Source organism: Stigmatopora argus, chromosome 16 (assembly GCF_051989625.1).
Source record: "Stigmatopora argus isolate UIUO_Sarg chromosome 16, RoL_Sarg_1.0, whole genome shotgun sequence".
Taxonomy (NCBI): domain Eukaryota; kingdom Metazoa; phylum Chordata; class Actinopteri; order Syngnathiformes; family Syngnathidae; genus Stigmatopora; species Stigmatopora argus.
In genome coordinates this window covers 10,891,731-10,914,170 of record NC_135402.1, presented here as the reverse complement: position 1 = coordinate 10,914,170, position 22,440 = coordinate 10,891,731, and the positions used below count along the sequence as shown (strand labels likewise).

Here is a 22,440-nt window from a genome sequence, read left to right as displayed (position 1 = left end):
CGGATGTTTGGTCGCCGATTGTTTGGGTCCGAGCGACCAAACGTCCGGCGACCAAACGTCCGGCGACCAAAAGTCCGGCGACCAAACGTCCGGCGACCAAAAGTCCGGCGACCAAACGTCCGGTCACGGGTGACTGTGACCTGAAGGAGGACCATTTGACTCCGGTGGACATGGCGCTGTGACACATCAAAATTTGGAAATGTGGCATAGTCACAGTGCACCGCCAGCCTTATTTATCGTGTGAAAAGCACATGAGTGTGTGTAGCAGTGTTGACAGATTCACCGGGTTCCTGCCAAAGTGAGTCAGATAAACAACCATTCACGCTGTCACGCATACCTAGGGGCAATTTAGATTGTCCAACCAGCCTACCATGCATGTTTTTGGAATGGGGGAGGAAACCAGAGTAGCCAGAGAAAATCTACGCAAACTCCACACAGGTGGACACACCTGGATTTGAACCCTGGGCCCCAGACCTGTGAGGCCGGCACACTAACCACTCAGTTGCCAGTTCTGCCAGTGGGTAGCATGCCAGCAGAGTGCAAATGTCTGCACCTCATTCTGGATGTGACATTATCATCTGTTTGAAGAGACTTTTGTGGCGGCATCAAGGGAGCTGAAAAAGGAAGACTAATTAAGATCTCTTTTGATTATAAAGACTATTTTGTCACTTTTTTGGGATGGTTTTTTGTCCAGCATGGTGTGGTATCATTTAAAAGTCACTTGCTGTAGCATTTCACATCATCTTTAAAAATGTTGCTGTGACATCAAATTGGAGAGCATTAGAACTGATAGTTTGATATCTCAAGTTGTAGACTTACTGCACAGGGGCAAATGGTGTGAAATAAAAAAAAATCCTTCAGGTTTTCTTGAAACAGCGGAGTGAGAGGAAAGGGAATGGAAAAAAAAGAAGAAAATGTAGCAGCGTAAGTCACCATCAGAAAAAACACAGCACAATGCACCACAATGAAAACATTGACACACACAACAACAGAGAGCGCCAAAAGAAGGTTTTTAATCTCCAATTTTTTTTTTCATTTCTTTTATTGTCCCTTTGTAACAATACAGTTCGGATGTGTCAGTGCTGCAGTTAATTTTGGCTTTAAACAGCTGAAAAATAGATTGATGTGTGTGCAACATACATAAAGAAACAAAGCCTCTTTTTCGGGAAACACAACAGTCAAGAGTCATTAAAAAATGGGTCCATTATGAAAAAGGCATGCTTTTTTTTTAAATCTCCTGCTATTATTTTTTGTGTATGTTAGATGTTATTAAAGCACTCGTCATTATTGTTGCCATACACAATAACCACAATGAGATTTTGGCGTTTCAGTGCAAAAAGGTACAAATGGAAGGAATGAGTTGAGCCTGCTCAAACATGCAAGATCCCCAAAACCCCTTCCCCTCAGAGTCAATCCTCTCTCTGTCCATTTCAGGCTTTGCTTCTTCCTCTCTCTGACACTCAGAAAGGTGTTACACTCGATTGTTTTGTCTTTTTTGGTTGCCCCCTTTTTCCCAACGGTGACAGAGCAGGGGGAGGTTGTTAGTCGATCATCACAGCCACCACACGGACAATAAAACACACACGATGGAGCGCACACACACGGCAATGCGGAGCAAGCGAGAGACGGAAATCAAGAGAAAGAGAAGAGACGGAGGAATGGATGAACATAGGGCCTTAGTGCCGAGAGCGGCGATGGTGATGATGTACCCGTTTGCCCTCCGGGATGCTGGCGGCGGAGTTGGTGGAGAGCCGGTTGACGGGCTCCTCAGAGGGTAACTGGGAGGGCGTATCAGTTAGATAAACCTCCACATTGTCAGGCACTTCTTCCAGAAAGTTAGAGGGAACCAGACCGCGGTGACCATTGATCTCGCCCTTCGGACAGAAGATAATTAGATTAGATTAGATAACTTTATTCATCCCGTATTCGGGAAATTTCATTGTAGCAAGAGGGTGAGAATACAGACACAGAAAAAGACATTTTAGACATAAATAAGTTGATAAATAAATAAATTAATTTATTAATAAATAAATGTGTTGCTGATATATATATATATATATATATATATATATATATATATATATATATATATATATACATATATACACACATACATAAGGGAAGGACATTTAGGACTGAACAGGTCTTTCGGACTGCGGGTAAAATGCCTTCGGGAAACGAGATCAGTCTTGATTCAACCTTGAAAAAAGAAACTGATTAATAAAGTTTCGATTTCATGTTTTCATTTCGACGAAACGTCCGAGTACCCAACACCGTGACCGGACGTTTCGTCGAAAGATGTTTGGTCCCCGGACGTTTGGTCGACCAGACATTTGGTCGAACGGACGTTTGGGAGAACGGACGGTTGGTTGCCGGGTTCGCTCGCTGTCAAATTATGACAGAGAGTTTACTGTTGGTATTTTGATATTAGATATTTGGTTATTAAACTCACTCTCTCTCTCTCTCTTTCCTGATTATAATTTTGAGAGCTGGTTTCAACAGTAACAACCCGGCGACCAAACGCCCGTTCTACCAAACGTCCGTTCTACCAAACGTCCGTTCTACCAAACGTCCGTTCTACCAAACGTCCGTTCTACCAAACGTCCGTTCTACCAAACGTCCGTTCTACCAAACGTCCGTTCTACCAAACGTCCGTTCTACCAAACGTCCGTTCTACCAAACGTCCGTTCTACCAAACGTCCGTTCTACCAAACGTCCGTTCTACCAAACGTCCGTTCTACCAAACGTCCATTCTACCAAACGTCCGTTCTACCAAACGTCCGTTCTACCAAACGTCCGTTCTACCAAACGTCCGTTCTACCAAACGTCCGTTCTACCAAACGTCCGTTCTACCAAACGTCCGTTCTACCAAACGTCCGTTCTACCAAACGTCCGTTCTACCAAACGTCCGTTCTACCAAACGTCCGTTCTACCAAACGTCCGTTCTACCAAACGTCCGTTCTACCAAACGTCCGTTCTACCAAACGTCCGTTCTACCAAACGTCCGTTCTACCAAACGTCCGTTCTACCAAACGTCCGTTCTACCAAACGTCCGTTCTACCAAACGTCCGTTCTACCAAACGTCCGTTCTACCAAACGTCCGTTCTACCAAACGTCCGTTCTACCAAACGTCCGTTCTACCAAACGTCCGTTCTACCAAACGTCCGTTCTACCAAACGTCCGTTCTACCAAACGTCCGTTCTACCAAACGTCCGTTCTACCAAACGTCCGTTCTACCAAACGTCCGTTCTACCAAACGTCCGTTCTACCAAACGTCCGTTCTACCAAACGTCCGTTCTACCAAACGTCCGTTCTACCAAACGTCCGTTCTACCAAACGTCCGTTCTACCAAACGTCCGTTCTACCAAACGTCCGTTCTACCAAACAATCAGTTTGAGGAGTATGAGGTTGGGGATTTTTTGGCAACACATCATTTGTCAATTGGTCAAAGCAATCTTAATGTTTTGATCATAACAAAAGAATATATAGCGGTTTCTCAACTTCCTTCTATGGCTCAGTCCACTCAGCTCACTGCTTGATCGCACGGAAAAAAATTAAGGCTTTTATCGGCAGTGTTGAGGTTGGAGCAGTTTCCTACATAACAAATAAAAACATTTTCCAAATAAAAACGAATGAATTTCTTGGGGGGGAAAAACCCAATGAAAATAAACAGATAAAAACCTTGCCTTTGCTTAAAACTAACGGTGTCTGACGCTGGGTTTCTGGCAGACTTCAAAATGGGCAGAAATCTGCGTTTTGTCCTTTTTTTTCGTTTATTTTACAGAGAAAAGGGGTATGGGTTGTGGCTAAGTGAAATCCTGTCTACTGAATTCAGTAAAATATGAAAACTCCAAGGTGAGAGTGGGACTTTAATGCTAATATTTGGCCTTACGTTCTTAGTGTAAGTGCACAATGACTAATGGACACTCACATAATAGAAACCATCTTCATCAATGTCTCCAAATACTGCGATGATGTCACCAGTGCAGAAGGTCAGCTCAGCCTGTCAGAAAGAGGGGAAACTTTACTATATAAAGTAGCTATATACAGTACATATTATACATATTCCATTTTGTTGCCACTGATACCTCAACATCCACATTTGGTGAGCTCTCTCGAGGGTCGTAGTCATACAGGGCCACCATCCTCCTGGATGCCTCACCTCGCCGAAGGGGTCCTCTGTTCTGCTCTAAAAGTGTAGTTGATCGGTTTAATATCATCCATCACTAAAGTTACCCTATTCTTGTATATTATTAGCCAAACCTAATCTGTCCACTGGGGTGCTGAGAGGCAGGAAGCCCTGTTTAATGAGCTGATCCATGGTTTCGTCATCCTCCGCTCGTATCTCGGACACCATGTTACATGGGATGAGACCCATCCGCCCCCTCACTTCTCCTCGATAGAATCCATCTGTATCTTTATCACCATATATCTGTTCAAGAAGAAGGAGCAATCCATGTGGAAAGATATATGCAGCAAATAACCAGACATGCGTTAAAAAAAACAACAACAACAACACCGCAATCGTACAATACTGGAAAACTTGAAACCGAATACAACCACACTTTTTTATCCTTTGCTTGGGACTATGGCGTAGCGCCTCCTCTCGGCGGTGAATTCCAGAGTGTGTGTAACATAATGAAGTTGTTTTATGGATACATTTAACTATACGTATTTTTACTAAGCTGCCACTCACAATTCCACTTCGTTGAAATACCAACTAATAATATTCACCATAACACCCTCAATTTCGAGCTTCAAATTCATCAGTCTATCTGACACATTATTCCCCTTTAGAAGTCTGTACAAACTTTTTTCAAGATAACTCCTACACATGCGTCTTTGCGTCTCCTCTATTATAAAACAACTTGAATCCCTTTCCTTGCTTGCGTTCCACCTGGTCTCCTGGACACACTAAATCCTCATCATCATGTCCACCACCTCTATAGCTTTTTCTGTAATAGCTCCAATTTTCAGAGTTCTCTCAAATCTAAACCCTTCCAATTCCTCTTTTCTTGCTTTTTTAATAATCTGTCTTCCTCCTCTTCTTTGTATTTGGCCCAAATTGGTCCAATTTTCAGAAGCGTCTTTGGGTTGACAATGCTTCTGGCAGTTGTTATCTCGTTTAAAGTAATTTGCATAATTTGTTAGGCAACACTTTTTTTCCACGCCGGTTGCCATTCAAGACACAACATCCACCCATGAATACAAGCTCTAAAAAAAAAATAAGCAGATGTTTTTTTATTCCCCACCAGCTTGTTTTCCCATTTCTTATCAACAGAATTGAGATCCTGGCTACCGGCAATTGAACAGTTTTTCCGACCCTCCTTCCAAAGTAGCCATCGAATGTTAGGTTGAATCTAGTCCCGATCCGACACTCAGTATCGGTATCGCCGCTTGAAACGTTTTTTTGTTTTTTCTTTTTTTTAATTAGACTTTATCACAAGACAGACTTACTTGATATGTTGCGTTGTTTTGGGGTTTTTTTTGGTCTAAGAATATGGGCATTGGATCGTTCATTCATTTTCTGAACCGCTTATCCTCACAAGGATCATAGGGGTGCTGGGACCTATCCCAGCTGACTATAGACACCACGCGGGGGACGGTACACAGTCGATTGGTCGCCGGTCTTTTGGTCGCCCGGAAGGTTATTGATAATTACCATTTAAATCGTTGCTCAAATTCCTTAATTACAAACTGCGAATTACTATTTAGTCATACTTAATGCTCTAGTAATTATTAGGGTAAAGAAAAGCTCCAAATTTCCTGGACTTTTATTGTTTTTTGTTGGAGAACTTGTTAAGACCCTGACTGACATAGCTTCTTAAAGGGACAACGCATGTATATACAAACTCTTATACACTCACACGTCGGCTCAGTGAAACTGCTCATGACCATTGTTGGCTTTTATTGATGCGTAGACCGTGTTGTTTTACCTTGTTTTGTCGCCGGTCTTTTGGTCGCCCGTTGTCGCGGTCCGGGCGACCAAAAGACCGCGACCAATCGACCGCACACGGCGGGGGACACCCTGATTTGGTGGCCAGTCAATCGCAGGGCACAAGAAGATGGACAACAATTCACACGCATACCTGGGAAAACCCACGCAATCCCGGGGAGAACATGCAAACTCAATACAGTGAGGACCGACCTAGGATCAAAAATGCAACCCCAGAACCACTCGGCCACTTGGCAAAACATATCTTGGAAACAATATTGCAAAGATAAAAATGGTGTTCTCCCCGGGCTTGCGTGGGTTTTCTCTGGGTGCTCCGGTTTCCTCCCACATCCCAAAAACATGCATGGTAAGCCTGTTGGATACTCTAAATTGCCCCTAGGTATGAGTGTGAGCGTGAATGGTTTTCCCCCACTTAGTGCCCATGGTTGGCTGGGATAGGCTCCAGCGCGCCCTGTGACCTTTCTGACAATAAGCGCCACGGAAAATTAATGAATGAATAAGATTAAAGCTTAAATTTTTAAATTGTAAGGATTTGGTTTAAGGATAAATATTTGAATGTACAAGGGTGATCAAGTGTAATTAGGCTCAATAATAGAATCTGAATATAAGCTACTATCAAGCTTCATTTTTATTTTGGTTGATGTGATATGAAAGCCTCACCCGGATAATTTGGCCCTCTTTGAAAGGCAACTCCTCATCAGCTGCGTCTGGGTTAGGGGACATGGAGAGAGGGTCGTAGTCAAAGAGCGCCACAAATACCCGAAAGGCTTCCTCTGGCTCCGACTCGTCAAAGTAGGTGGGAGAATGATGATCCCTGTAGCCATCTTGAACACACAAATAAGAAATAAAAGCGGGACCACAGTAGAGACGCATTATACAGGTCGAAGGCAAACTGACAATTTTTGCTTGTATGCACCTAGAAACTACGGTGCAATTTTTTTGTACAAATCTTTAACATGATGTTGTTGGATAAATTGGGTAAATTATCCCAAATCATTTGGGCCTAATACCAAATAGGATTAAAAAGAAATCCACCTTTTCTGATAAACCTTTGCTTGTCAGCATGCTGAAAGCGACCTTTAACAAAGTCAAAAAAACTGATTTATAACACATTTGTTATATATTTCTGTATTCTAGCAGACAAACAAGGAGCAGCACAAACCATGGTGCAACATTTAGGGAATGAACAATTCACAAACAAGCCACCATATCAGGAACACAACGCTGTGACATGCAACCTCGACCCTAACTAATCACACGCATATACTTAATGTTAATTAGGGCTGTGACAATATGTCAAAAAGGTGACATGTCACAATAGTTTGTTTCCCAAAAGCTTAGTGATATGTGCTCGGCAAGAATCGATATATCGTCTTAAAAAGATGTCCCTATTTAAAAGGAACCAACAGGTTTCTGGCAGCATTTTTCATTAGAAAAGTGTATTAACTCGTTGGCTGCCATTGACAGATGTCCAATCCACTTTGATTGGATTGGGCACTGAACACCATCAATGGCACAGAGCATTCACATCTAGTCTTCCCGGTTTTGGTAGCATTTAACTTCCTGTTCATTTTAGAGCAAGTGCAGATCATTTTCCATTGATTTTCAGTAATTGCCAATTCCTGCATGGACGTTCCTGGGTGACCTCCTGTTATTGTTATGTTTCAGTGCCATTTGTTCACGTTACACAAAATTAATCGACACAAAATGCGAATTTCCCGAGTGCGGGATGAATAAAGTTTAATCTAATCTAATCTAATGATAGGGATCTGAATGCCCCAGAATTAACGGGAACTGGCCAAAAATTTCCAGGGAACTACAAAAATCCAAGCCGTTTGAAGTGGGAGGGATGGCAACGGATGAACGAGTGTTTTTACTAGTGGTAAACCCACTAAAATTCACAGCAGAATGATGGCAAGAGCTTGATTTCTGTTTATTGGTCGAACTGTAGAATATTGTAGAGTTATTTCCAAACCCAGGTATCGATAATTTGAATATTGCCATATCGTGAGGTAATCATTACATGAGCCTTATACGCATCGGCAGGTACCCATTGGTCCGCACCTCTTATAGCAAAGTAACATTTTCTTGAACAAAACTTGATATCATTGTTAATAATGACTCAATCCCACACGAAAAATATCTAACCAAACTTTGAAGGTGCATGCCAAAATGTTTCTAAAACTGGGACAGTTGTGCTAAAACGCAAAGAGGAAGGTTTGAAGCAAGCATCTGGATCTTGGTGCAGGGAGGGAAGCACTCTATATGCAGTCGGTCAGTCAAACAGAATCAGTAAAAACTGTGGACAACCAAGACCCCATGAGTCGAGGGTCTGCCCTATTGGTGTAGTGCAATCATGCCATTCAATCTTAAAAATAAAAATCAAAGAGAAGCAGGCACTTTCAGGTAGGGTTGCAAAATTCTGGAAATTTCAATGTTGGAAATAATATTCTGCCGAAAAAGTATTTTTCATTTGGTGTGAGGTGCACCCACTCCCCCCCTCAAATATTTTGCATTTCCCTGTATTTATTGAACATTTTCCAATAACACCTGTACACCTCTCAACTGTGTTTTTGTACTAATTAACTGCAATTGGGGATTCATGCCTGTTTTATTTATGAAAAAAAATCTTGAAAATGATGGAGTGCCCAAGGATTTTCATTCCTTCAAATCTCTATAAAGTGACTTTGGTGTTACCAGAATGACTGAGACATCGTGAAAATGTGGCAGGAAAAGGTTTTACAATTCATGGCAAAACATTTACATACTGTACACTGTACAGTATGTAGTATGTTTTCTTTGTTTGCTTCAAACCTTAATCAACAGGCAACGTTGAGGGTTTTCTTATTCTCAAATACAGGTGTCTCAAACCGATTCCACCGAGGGCCGCAGTGGGTCCTGGTTTTTGTTCCAACCGATCCAGTGCCGACATTTTAACCAATCAGGTGTCTTCTAAAATAAGTAGCACCTGGCTGCAATCAACTGATTAACTGATTACACTTGCAAAAGGTATCCTTTTGTTGAGTTGGAATGAAAACCTGCACCCACTGCGGCCCTTTGAGGACCGTTTTGAGACCACTGCTCAAATACAATGCTCTGAAGCAAACATTGCAGTGAAAGTTTCTGAGGTGAGCGTTTATTCGCAAGAAACTGTCCGAGAAGTACTTACTTTGAGTGAAACTGGTGATTTTACCTTTTATATGTACATAGTTTGGGGTTTTAAAACTATGTTTGTAATTGTTGTATTCTTATGTAAACCAGAGTGAAAAAATCAAATATATTTCTTAAGGATTTTTGCCAAAACGGAAAGTCCTTTGCAACACAACTTGCAAGTGTCTCTAGCTCCTCCGTGCCATTTGCCAACTTAATAATTGGGTAGTGGTTGGCGTGCTGTGGTGGCATCAGGCAGGACTGCAGGCTGCAGAACATACCATGGGGAGACCTGGTGCCACCCCAATGCCTTCGGGAAGACCTGGTCCTGACCCGAACTACTCTGCCATAGTTATTCTCCTCGATGAAGGGGGACATGTTTGCCTCACTGTTATTCTCAGCGGTTACTTCTACAGAAAATACCAATGAGAAAGTGCCAGGGTTACAACGCCAACATAATTCCATTCAAAATGTTAACGTATCATTCATGTAGAAAGAGAGCAAAATGTGGAAAAAGAGAAAGACATTTAAGAAGTTAAGGTTAGGAGTGAATGTTATCACAGAACAGGTACAGGAAATGAAAGTATCATTGAAGGTAGACATAAATTGACAGTGATTAATTTAGTGTCACTATAGTACTAGTATCTCACGCATACATATGTAAATATAACCTTGTGTTGATGTGTGAGAAAAAATATGGACCATAGAGTAGTAGGTTTCCAGGATACAAAATCTGATTCACATGTGAGGTTTTATATTTTTAAATAACTTTTGCCTCCATTTATGTGGCTATTAAGAGGCACAATTAGAGTTCTTGCTACCCAGGGGTGGAGATGTTCTTTCGCCTAATTTCGGTGTGGCCAGTGTGGGTTCGATTTCCGGGTGGCGGTGTGAGTGTGAGTGTGAAAAGTTGTCTCTATCTATGCTCTACAACTGACTGGCGATCAGTCTATTGTGTGTGTATGTATATAAGTATTTAGTCAACCACCAATTGTGTCACCAGTTGTCCTACTTGAAAAGATTGGAGAGGCCTGTAATTGTCAACTTGGGTAAACCTCAACCTTGAGAGAGGGAAAAAACGCGGGGGAAAAAACCTGAGAATCACATTGTATGAATTTTAAAGAATTTATTTGCAAATCATGGTGGAAAATAAGTATTTGGTCAATACCAAAAGTTCATCTCAATACTTTATGTACCCTTTGTTGGCAATAACGGAGGCCAAACGTTTTCTGTAACTCTTCACAAGCTTTTCACACACTTGCTGGTATTTTGGCCCATACCTCCATTCAGATCTCCTCTAGAGCAATGGTGTTTTGTGGCTGTCGTTGGGCAACACGGTCTTTCAACTCCCTCCACAGATTTTCTATGGGGTTGAGATCTGGAGACTGGCTAGGCCACTCCAGGACCTTGAAATGCTTCCTATGAGGCCATTCCTTTGTTGCCCTGGCTGTGTTTGGGATCATTGTCATGATGAAAGACCCAGCCACGTCTCATCTTCAATGTCCTTGCTGATGGAAGGAGATTTTCACTCAAAATCTCTCGATACATGGCCCCATTCATTCTTTCCTTTACACAGATCAGTCATCCTGGTCCCTTTGCAGAAAAACAGCCCCAAAGCATGATGTTTCCACGCCATGCTTCACAGTGGGTATGGTTTTTTTCGGATGCAATTCAGTATTCTTTCTCCTCCAAACACGAGACCCTGTGTTTCTAAAAAAAACTTCTATTTTGGTTTCATATGACCATAACACATTCTCCCAGTCCCCTTCTGGATCATACAAGTGCTCTCTAGCGAACCGCAGACCGTCCTGGATGTGTACTGGCTTCAGCAGGGGGACAGGTCTGGCATTGTAGGATTTGAGTCCCTGGTGGTGCATTGTGTTACTGATAGTAACCTTTGTTACTCTGGTCCCACTTCTCTATAGGTTATTCACTAGGTCCCCCCGTGTGGTTCTGGGGGGACCACTGCTTTTGGAGTGTGAGAGACTGAGGTTGTGGACAGGTGTCTTTTATACCGATAATGAGTTAAAACAGATGCTATTAATACAGGTAACAAGTGAAGACCTCGTTAGAAGTTAGACCTCTTTCACAGCCAGAAATCTAGCTTGTTTGTAGGTGACCAAATACTTATTTTCCACTCTAATTTGGAAATAAATTCTTTAAAAATGTAACAATGTAATTTTCTGTTGGGTTTTTTTCCACATTCTGTCTCTCATGGTTGGGGTTTAGCCATGTTGACAATTACAGGCCTTTCTAACCTTTTCAAGTAGGAGAACTTGGACAATTGGTGGTTGACTAAATACTTATTTGCCCCGTTGTATATATATATATATATATATATATATATACATATACATATAGATATGATTATTAAAAATAATAATTTGGCCATCAAATTTGGCTGTTTTTACAATTTTTTGTAATTCCACCCCAAACAATGCATCACATTACACTCACTTTTATCAGCAAGTCTGGTTGTGACATCACAACCAGAATTTATGATTACACCGCGCTAACTAGAACACGTTGACAGAGGTCTCTTGAGACTATCCCTGCTGACCAGGTGAAAGGCAGACTACACCCTAGACAGGTCGCAGTCTTTCATGGGGCACAGAGAGACAGACGATCATTCCCACTGATAATCATACTCCCAGCTACGGAAATCGACCCAGCGCCTGCCCGCACCAAATTCAGGCGAGTGAACCACCACACCACACATATAGTACACTTTGATCATTACTGAATATTCAACATTAAATATGACAAGATGAACCATGAGCTTAGAATCCACCAGTAACTCATGTAATACTAACCGATGGCAGGGACCATCAGAGGTCGTCTCTGAGGCTGCACGCCACTGTGATGAATCCTTGGCCCGCTCTCCCGGTCATGACGGCCTCTAGAGGGAGTGTTTAACTACAATGGAGAATACAGGAACTATTCACACGCTAGTCGTAGTTTGGCGTCGTAGTGTTTGCGAACAATACGCGGTAATGTGCATTGACGTACGATTAATGCAAACGAACTCATGCAGTGCTCGCAGACAGGCACACCGAAACACAGACAAACTGACATGAACGCACACAAACAAGCCCACGGGAAAATATTGTTCTTCAAAAATACAATTCAAATCATGAAGTAGGAGTTGAGAAATAAACAAAGGCTTTGTTAAATGCCTCCTTTAAAATTAACTGCAAATTTTCTTCGATCTTTTCTTCCCCGCCGTCACCTATGCCCAATACAATGGAGCCTCCAAAGTCGAACAGCCCATGTGTCATTAAATTTCTAGTTTGACAAAGTTTTCAAGGGACAAATCAAAGTAAAACAACTACAAATGCAACTAAACCACAGCGTATAAGAAAAACAAGTTTCTACGCACATTAAAAACAATACAATTATTAAGGATATGAATCCTTCTCCCCCCGCCGTGGGCACTTCTATGTGTAAATGAAAATAAAAAAGATTTTTAATTCCCTATTTATGGTACAAGATGGAGAGAAAGTACTATTGTATCGTATTAACTCATTTCTACATGGTTGCCTGGGATCAAATTGTCACTAAATACTAGTGCTAAAACACGAATTCTACCTGAAACGGCTTTGGCTTGATTACAAAAACAAAGTTTTGTTTATTAAAAAAAATGCATTTGGGGGGAGTTCAAGTCAATGAACTGTGGCACCACATAATTAGCTATATTTACTGTAAGGAACAAGAAGACAGTTTAACACTGAAAAAAAAAATCCCCCTTCATGCTCATTTGGATAATTTGGAAGGGGCCCACCCACTTATTTCAGCATTAAATAAGATCGTAGATTGAGTGTAACTCAAATTAAATTCTAGTTAAGAGTGTAGCTCATATGAAATTCTATCTTAAGGTTCCTGTGTATTAATTGAAGTACCTGAAAACCCTGTGCGGTCGTTTGGTCGCCGTCTTTTGGTCACCGTCTTTTGGTCGCCGGTCTTTTGGTGGCCGGTCTTTTGGTCGCCCGGACCCAAACAACGGGCGACCAAAAGACCGGTGACCAAAAAAACAGCGACCAAAAAAACGGCGACCAAAAGACCGGCGACAAAACAAGGTAAAACACGCATCAATAAAAGCTAACAATGGCCCTGAGCAGTTTCACTGAGCGGAGTGTATAAGAGTTTGTATGTACATGAGTTGTCCCCTTAAGAAGGGACGTCAGTCAGGGTCTTAACAAGTTCTCCAACAAAACACAATAAAAGTACGGGAAATTTGGAGCTTTTATTTAGCCTAATAATTAATAGGGCATTAAGTATGACTAAATAATAATACGCAGTTTGTATGTAGGGAATTTGAGCAACGATTTAAATGGTAATTATCAATAACCTTCCGGGCGACCAAAAGACCGGTGACCAAACGACCGAGTACCCCTGAAAACAGTATTTTATTTTTTAAATTCCAACAACGTTCTTAGTGTCGCATCCTATTTTTGTGTTTGACTTTGGAGGTTCCACAGTACTTCATCTAAACTCAGCACACACGCTAACAACACATGTCAAATGTGAGAAAAGGCAGCAGTAAAGTATCCGTGCCTGTGCAACTGTAAATTTGGATGGCCATGAGTCTCTGCGTCTTATAAATACAGTAAGTGCAAAAAGTGCACCTTGGGTGTGTTGTGCGAGTTGCGTCGACGTCCCTCGTCCAACTGCATCTCTGAGTACAGCTCCTCCTCATCCTCTTCCATGATGTCAGACAGGTCAGAGCCACGGCTGCTCTCGCTGTGATAATCTTCACTGTGACTATAGTGGGGCTTTTGACAGTCACACACAAACACACAGACCCGCTTGTTTAAGTCCACATACATACAGACGTGCACACGCCAAACACACATGACACATGAACGCACGGTGACACCGACGCGGTCGTGTTGGCATGCAACTGAGCCAGATTCGCTTCCGTGTAAAAGAATCATCGTCCGAGGCCTTTAGTTTTAACACCAGCGGGCCGGGTCCGTTTTCACATACCGGCCTCCCTAGCTCGGACCCTCTGAGGAACTCGTCAACCGACGGCCCCCTCCGTCGGCGACGCGTGAAACCTTCGCCATCTTCTTCTTCCTCGTCCGAGTGATGCCGGCGAAAGGAAAGACCCTGTTCGCTGTAGCCAACGGGTCTGCGGTCCTCCTGAAACGTGAGATGTGAGACAGAAGGGTACTTCTGGTATCGCCAGTGATAGGATCAGACCTTTCCGCTCTCCGCTGCCACCCTCTGCGCTGCTTCCCGGGCGATGGCTTTGGCCACGTTGTCCGGGACGAGGGTCCCTCTCGGCTGGGGGAGAATCCTCTGAGGCGAGGGGGAACGTGGATTTCCCGGAGAAGGAGGCTCGAGGGCGCGGCCCTGCGTGGGTAACGGCAACTGGGAGGATTGGGAGCATGTAAGGTCCCAACCGGGCGGGGCGGCCGGGCGGTGGGCGGCTTGCTCTTTGGCGTCCAGGTCTCTGGCACTTAATGGTCTCTGAGGTATCGGGTGGGGTTGAGCATGGGGCTGCAGAGGCAGTCGGTGCTGGGGCCTGGGACCTTGATGAGGGCGTGGGGGCTGCGGGTTTGGATGTGGCAGTCGATTCTGGTTAGGCCGGGGCCCTCCCAGGTGAGGGGCTCTGACCTGGTGTTGAGGGAGCGCGGGACGGGCAAGGTGCGGGAGCGGCGGACCGTGGGGTGGCGGTGGGGCGGCGTGAGGGTGGTGAGGGGACGTAAGGTGAGGCTGGACGTGGGGGTGAATCGGCGCCGGCAGGGGAAGCGGAGGTAGAGGCACGAGCAGGTTGTTTGGAATGACAGCGATGTGGGAGTCCAGGGATTCTCCCTGTGCAGACAGTGTCCTGACAATGACCTCCCTTGCCTCCAGGCACTGTATCCTGGTCAGCTCCACGGTCACGTAGTCGGCCATCGGGAACATCACCTCTGCTATCTGGTTTCGAAACGGATACAGGTGATTGGCACGGGCGAATGGAATGTCAGCAAATTGTAAATGGAATTTCTGTGGGCGGGTGCTGAAGTCAAATCAGAAAATCAGCATATGCACTGTAATATTTCCCTTCGTCACAGCGAAACAGTCAATTTGCATGATTGATTTGGCAACACTAGAGGCGGATTCACAATTAGTCAATAAAAGGGATTCAAGCATTATTCACAAACTTTGAGAGGGTGACGGAAAGAATGAATAAATATTAATCATTTTGTTTTATTATTTCAATACTCTTAAAAATTGATTATTAAATCATTATTCATAAATATTGATTATTAAATAATTATTCATTGACCCATTTAAATTCTGAACCACTTATTCTCACAGGGGGTGCAGGGGGTGCTGATATGAACAGTAGTAGCATGATACTTCAATTGCTTAGGTTATACAGTGTTTAATATCGTTCATGTGTATACATCACACAGATTTGCAAGAAGGATTATAGCAATATCCTCTAATTTACTCTATATGTATTACTTTAAAGATTTGTACTTTTCATTTTGAATTTGCTTGGGGGAAACATTTTTTTTGGTTTTGGTAGGAATAGCAACAATATCCTCTAATTTACTCCATACGTATTACTTTAAAGACTTGTACTTTTCATTTTGAATTTGCTTGGGGGAAACATTTTTCTTGGTTTTGGTAGGAATTATGAAGTAGGAATTATAAGGTGTTCATATCTTAACACGCAGAAGGACATAAGTGTTAAGAATTGAAAACACTAACACTCTAAACTTAACCTGGATCTTTGATCAGATTAAGTAATATCAGTGACAGCTTCTCAGAAAAAAAATCTTATGACGGGGAATGGTCAGAGTCGCATCCATGGATATAAAATTTATAATATTCAAAAACTTCGTTTTGGCAAGTTTTCTACTTAACTGAAAGAGAGAAGGGGAAGTGAGCAGATAATGTAATAAAATAATCTTTTCATGTACGAAAAATTCAATGTTTCCGTCACTAGAGGGCAGAAGAGCCTTATCTAAGTAAAAAGTGTCATCTTGATCCTTAACCAGAAATGTTACACAATATATTTCAGTGTTTGTAGTTTTCAAATTGACAGTAAAATCAACATTCTTCAACAGCATATGCATCCCTAAATGCCTGAGCTTTGATCCACATGGCAAGAAGTATTCTTCAAAAATCTAAATAATAGGAATCAAAGGGGGACGAAATATGAATCGCAGAAAAGAAAAAAACATCATCTCACCCTCTGCCCTTTTGTGCAGACAACGTAGCCAAGCACGTTGGCTCCATTGGATGTGCCTGTAGGAGACAGAAGAGGGGGCTTCCATCGTACCTGTAGTACCCCTGGCCCCTGCCCACAGAGCACCTGTACATCTTGTGGCGGAAGTGGAGGGCCTGGCAAGTAAAATGAAAGGCATTCATTTTATTGGCTTTCATTCAAATTGGCACACATTTAAGGAAGAATGAGTTGAAAGCATTCCCCAAATGCACCAACATGCGGAGGACGCGGGGTGAGGAGAAAATAACGGGTTTATTTGTAACGGCATGCTTCATGTTAATTTTGCTATATTGTGAGAATGTGACACAGCTTGTAGGCTACATTCACATTAACACGATAGTGTGTTACTAAATATATGTCAACATAAACAAGTGGTGCTATATTAGCCCAGAGTGAAGTGTGTTTAACATGCAAATCTGCATTTGTGCAGAAATAATTGCATTCTTACACAAAAACTGCCACTTCTCTGTGTACTGCCATGGTTTAGTGTTGCATAATGGTTATGTCGGGCTATGTTATAGGCAAAAAAAATGACTCATTGCGAGAATAAGTGATCCTATCTGGTGGCACTCACATTTATGTTAATTAGTAGCCGGCGGAAAGGATTGCTGGACATAATTACATTTCGTTTGGTTTGGAAAAACATTCATTCGTACATTTTCTGTACCGCTTATCCTCACAAGTCGCTGGAGTTTATCCCAGATGACTCTGGGCACCAGGCGGGGGACATCCTGCATTGGTGGGCAGCCAATCACAGGGCACAAGGAGACTGACAACCATTCACGCTCACACTCATACCTAGGGGCAATTTAGAGTGTTTAACCAGCCTACTCTGAATACTGAGGGGCTGTGCCGATCAGCCTGAAAGAGTGATTCTCTATATTTAACCTCAGTCTCAGTCTGCAGAAGGTCCCCACCTTGTGGACTTCCTGTGTGGCTCCAGTTTTTTTACCTAGGTCTACAATGCCTTCTGTGTCTGTCTTGCTACTGAAACCAAAGAAATTTCCCGAATACGGGATGAAATAAAGTTCTAATCTAATCTAATGTTTTGGGGATGTGGGTAGAAACCAAAAGACCTGGAGAAAACCCACGCAAGCCCAGGGAGAACATGCAAACTACACACAGTGAGGACCGATCTGGGATCAGACCCTCAACCCCACAACTGTGAGGCCGACGTGCTAACCACTTGTGTGTCAGGCCGCCCGTTTTGAAAAAAACTAGGCTTTAATTAGCGAATTGAAATGTCATAGGTGATTCAGGGGTGAGATGTGAAATCCAACCTAGGATTTGATATATGATTCTGACCTGTTCTGCAATACGGTGTTGGACCTAGACAAGATACAATACACAATAATGTCATCGTAAGGAACCAACCTGTACTTTTTCGCAATACTGTGCAACCTCCTTACCAGTCACAACATTACATCCACATTTTTACTCTGATGAGGTCTAATATACGACTGTATATTTAAAAAAACCCTGCTTCAACATGCCTCTTTGTGGGCAGGTTTAATTAAGCCAACACTTTACTAAGTGTGAGACAGTGAACTACACAAACCTAGAAAAACTAATATACTACATTTTCTATTTGCTCTGTGGCCGGCTTGACTAGTCCAGGGTGTAGTCCTGGCCAAGCTCAGGAAAAAAAACTGCCTTGTAAAATGAGTATTGTTATCAGAGGTGAGTAGTGTAACCAAAAATGTTACTTAAATGAGACTAGATTTTCTTTAAAAAAAATATTACTGAAGTAAAAATAGTCACCCAAAACACTGATATGAGTTACACTGTTAGTAAGTTCTTACAATGTCAGATTTTTTTTTAAATGGTGGATTTCTTTAAAGCACAAAGTCATCTACTATTGTTATTATATTTTGCGTATATATATATATATATATATATATATATATATATATATATATATATATATATACATACATACATACATACATACATACATATATATACATATATATACATATACATATATACATATACACATACACATATACATATACGTACGTATATGTATACATATATATACAAATATATATACATATATATACACAAATATATATATATATATATATATATATATATATATATATATATATATATATATATATATATATATATATACCAAAAAATACAGAAAAATTGTCGAAAAATCTGATCATTTACTTATAAAAGAGTGCTCTATTTATGAAAAATCCAAGTTGCGAAACACGTGGATCAATTAATTTCGTAAGTAGAGGAACCACTGTAAATGTAACGCATTAGTACCCACCTCCGATTACTATGTATTGTACCATATATTCTCATTACGTTGTGACGATTTACTCGTCGTGGCTGGTAAGCATGCACACAAATGGTTATTGCATTAAAAGCTGCAAAGAAAAGAGAAATATGCATCCAAAGCTGTCTACAGAATTTAACTATTCTCAATCCTAAGTAGAAATATTGACAAGGTCGATTCGGGACGATGAAGCTACGCATACATTATTGATAGTGTCTCAATGATGTAGTGCTGACCTGCAGCTTGAGTGCAGAATTCCACTCCTGCTTCCTTCCTTTCCCTCTGCTCCAGAGGCAGTTGCCATGGCACCTGATGCGGCTGTGCCGCCACAGTCACTTTGTATACCGTCAGCGGCTTTAGGTTGAAGAAACGCAGCCTATACCTCCCCGGCTTTAAGACTGCGTGCTCCACGCCGTCCAGCAGGACCGTGTGACCGTAGTTACTGTTGCTAGGCAACCAAGAGAGCTCGGCTGTGTCCCGTTGAATGTCGTCCACTCGGAGGCCGCAAGGTGCCACCACCACGTTGGCCCCGACTAAAAGGGTGCAACGTAACTCGTCTGAAAGGCCCCTGTCGGTGACGCTCTGAACCGAAACGCGGTGAACGCATGCGTCCAGGTCCAGTTTCTCCAGCAGGCATTTGGTACGCCCGCCGAACGGTACGCTGGCCCGTAGCTCGCCATCCGCCAACACATTATAGCCGGAGACGTTCCCCCAGCCCAAAGGCACAACTGGAGGATCCCAAGCCACGATGACACTCCGCGCCAGCTGCTTGATCAGATTAATCTTTCGGGGATAAGGCACAACGTCTTCGGCCAGGTCCTCCGGGTCCAAGGGTGCTGCAGTCCCGTTGCTACAGGGAACCAAGGCATTCGCCGATCCCAGGAGACCATCTTGGCCGGTACCTCCGTCCACAGATATCAAGGCCAGCGCTCTATGTTCCACTGGGCCAAGATCTTCTCTACCGTCTCCATCTTGAATGGACAGCTTCTCCTTGTCTTGTACAAACTCGACAAAGTTTGATGGTACAAGTCCTCGCTGACCATCTAGTAGCTCGCCTGCGATCATAAAACAAGAAACTGATGGGTAAAGGTTGCATCTGAATTATAGATTGAGACAGTTGGTGGATAGGTCAACTTCTCTCTCATCTCATCTCATTTTCTGAATCGCTTTATCCTCACTAGGGTCGCGGGGGTGCTGGAGCCAATCCCAGCTGTCTCCGGGACAGAGGCGGGGGACACCCTGAATCGGTGGCCAGCCAATCGCAGGGCACGAGGAGACGGACAACCACGCACACTCACACCCATACCTAGGGGCAATTTAGAGTGTCCAATCAGCCTACCATGCATGTTTTTGGAACGTGGGAAGAAACCGGAGTACCTGGAGGAAACCCACGCAAACTCCACCCAGGTGGACCGAGCTGCATTTGAAACCTGGACCCCAGAGCTGTGAGACCGATGCGCTGGATAGGTCAACTTGACTATTTAATTTCTTAGTTGAGCCTGACTAGTAGCTAATTATGCTTTTGGCCACTCGTTTTCCAGTCAGACAGTAGCAAGCTAGCAACTTGACTTTAAAGGCCCTCTATCACGTTGGCATACTTTACGGATTTTAATAGATGGGACTTCACTGAGGCACTACCCATAGTCGTTTTATTTTGCACCAAAAGGAAGCGCAAACATGTTTTAATCTCGTTTTGCTGTTGGCGAGGGGATGACGTAGTCACAGACATACATGCTCTTCTCTTTAGTTTAATAACTGTGGCGTCAGTGAATAAATCCCGGTTTTAGTTTTAGATGATACATTATTTGCTTGTTGAGTCGAGGGTGGTAAATGTCAGATATTTACCATTCCGTCAATCCTATGTGATTGGAGCCCAAGATGCATTTGTGCCCAGACTGTTCCTCTCATTTTCTGAATCATGGTGGCTGTGTATTTGTGTTTCAGCCTGCAATTTGAACTTTACGGTACAATTTCACGTTATTGGGACTCATGACCAACTTTCAATTTTGTGTTCCATGCTAAAACCCATAGTAACTGATTTACATACTTCTTTTAAGGTATCCGCCCTCAGCTGGCATCTGTACACTTTTGACATCATAATTTTTTTAAGAAACCTGATGGCAACATTACACAAATGATTTTTGGGCACAATTTCAATAATTATGCATCTGTGTGAGTTTTGAGCATTTATTTTTGAATACTCAACAAGATATTAGTACTACACAGAATGCTATCATTTAATTGCTGTTTAAAATCTGCTTTAGTTGAAGTGCAATTGACTCATTTGAAGGAGGAGAAAATACGAAAGGTGACTGATTATCAGTGATAGTTTTATGGTCTGAGCAAATTATTGATTGACTCCAATCACTTGTTAACAGCCATAAAACAGAATGGGTCTTCTTCTTGTCTCATCTTATCATAAATTTGGTAATAATTGGTCTTGTGGACTCAGATTTGCATCAGCGTGAAGAATTTCCTCCTGATATCCCACAAAGTTCAGGAACTTTAAAGCATAACGGGGTGTCCAAACGTATTTCTACCCAGACCACTTTGAGAAATGTCAAAAACTGCTAGGACCAACTTGACATCCTTCCACTTACATTTGTTAAACAGGGTCAGAGTAGAGTTAAAAGGACAGTTTTTAAAAATGTGATCATTTTATTTAAATATGAACTCATTGCAATATCTATAAATGTCCTATCCATTTTGACTGGGAACCTTAGTCAAATTGGATTGGACGTCTATTAATATCAACGGCGGTGAGCATGATCACTCAAAGCCAGGTTTTCCAGTGAAAATAGATTTGATATTATAACTGTCAATGACAGTGAGCAAATTAGGGGCTACAAAAAACAAAATAATCCAGAGGTAAGAGTATATTTAAAAAATAAAAAATGCAGAAAACTTTGCAGAACAAAGAGAAAATGGCCAATGGCAGAAAGTTAAGAAAATTGCAACGAAGCTAGCTCAATTGTGGTATTTTTATATAAGTTAATTTCTGCAAAACAAAATACTGATATTCTAAAATTTCTTAATTTGATTTCAACATGTTATAATATTTTGACCTCTGAGTCTATGGAGAAGCAGTGTTTAAGTGATTAGCTCCATTTAGTATTAAAGGTCAAAAGTGCAACAGAATGTAGCCTGAATTAAGGCTTCTTTTGCGGGTCATGTTCAATTTCGTAAATTTGTAGCAGCCCAATGAAACCTGGGCACTGGGCCACAATAATCTCTAACCCTGACTGGTAAGAGCAGTAGTGTCACAAACACTTTGAACACCCCAGTCTCTTGCCTATAAAGCATTTTGTCTGATACTCCACATAATTTTGCCTTCAGGATAAATGGATCTAGGTCCTTATGGACAAAGATTACATAAAGCATGTCGGCCAGGGGATAAAGAAGGGTGACTCCATATTTTTCTTACATTGAGCTTCGTGTAGGTGTAATGGCAAGATGTATTGACGCAATGGTTCATAATGGAAATCTCTTGAATCTTCAATGCATTCACTTCACAGCTTTCATCATAAAAAAGCTCCCTTATGATTTTTATCTTCAATCTGTTTTTTTCCCGACTGAACCTAGCCGCTGACTCCCTGAAAATGTAGTATCTGTATGTGCGGATGTTTTGGTGATTAAAATGAGGCCAGCTGGATTAGTCATCAAACTAAAAGGGTGTAAGGTCCCATCTTGACAACATTTTGGTCTACTGCCCGAGTCTCTTTCATGGTAAACACACAACGCCTCCTCCGCGCCGTCGTGCAATCTAACTATTGTGCTCCTTCCAGCTTTAATGAGTCAGTGCAGCTGAGCACAACG

At 42.2% G+C, this 22,440-nt stretch overlaps 1 protein-coding gene across 1 annotated transcript in view; it reads right to left on the bottom strand.

Annotated features, from left to right (window-relative positions):
- The window catches only part of rimbp2a (RIMS binding protein 2a), a 77,527-nt gene that overhangs the window by 2,907 nt on the left and 52,180 nt on the right, over positions 1-22,440 (bottom strand). Inside the window, 13 exon segments of the mRNA XM_077622626.1 lie at positions 1,710-1,874; positions 3,932-4,003; positions 4,089-4,189; positions 4,264-4,432; positions 6,617-6,780; positions 9,388-9,516; positions 11,920-12,022; positions 13,732-13,878; positions 14,093-14,248; positions 14,309-15,028; positions 16,296-16,447; positions 17,637-17,660; positions 18,861-19,679. Coding sequence (XP_077478752.1) covers positions 1,710-1,874; positions 3,932-4,003; positions 4,089-4,189; positions 4,264-4,432; positions 6,617-6,780; positions 9,388-9,516; positions 11,920-12,022; positions 13,732-13,878; positions 14,093-14,248; positions 14,309-15,028; positions 16,296-16,447; positions 17,637-17,660; positions 18,861-19,679 — 2,921 coding nt within the window.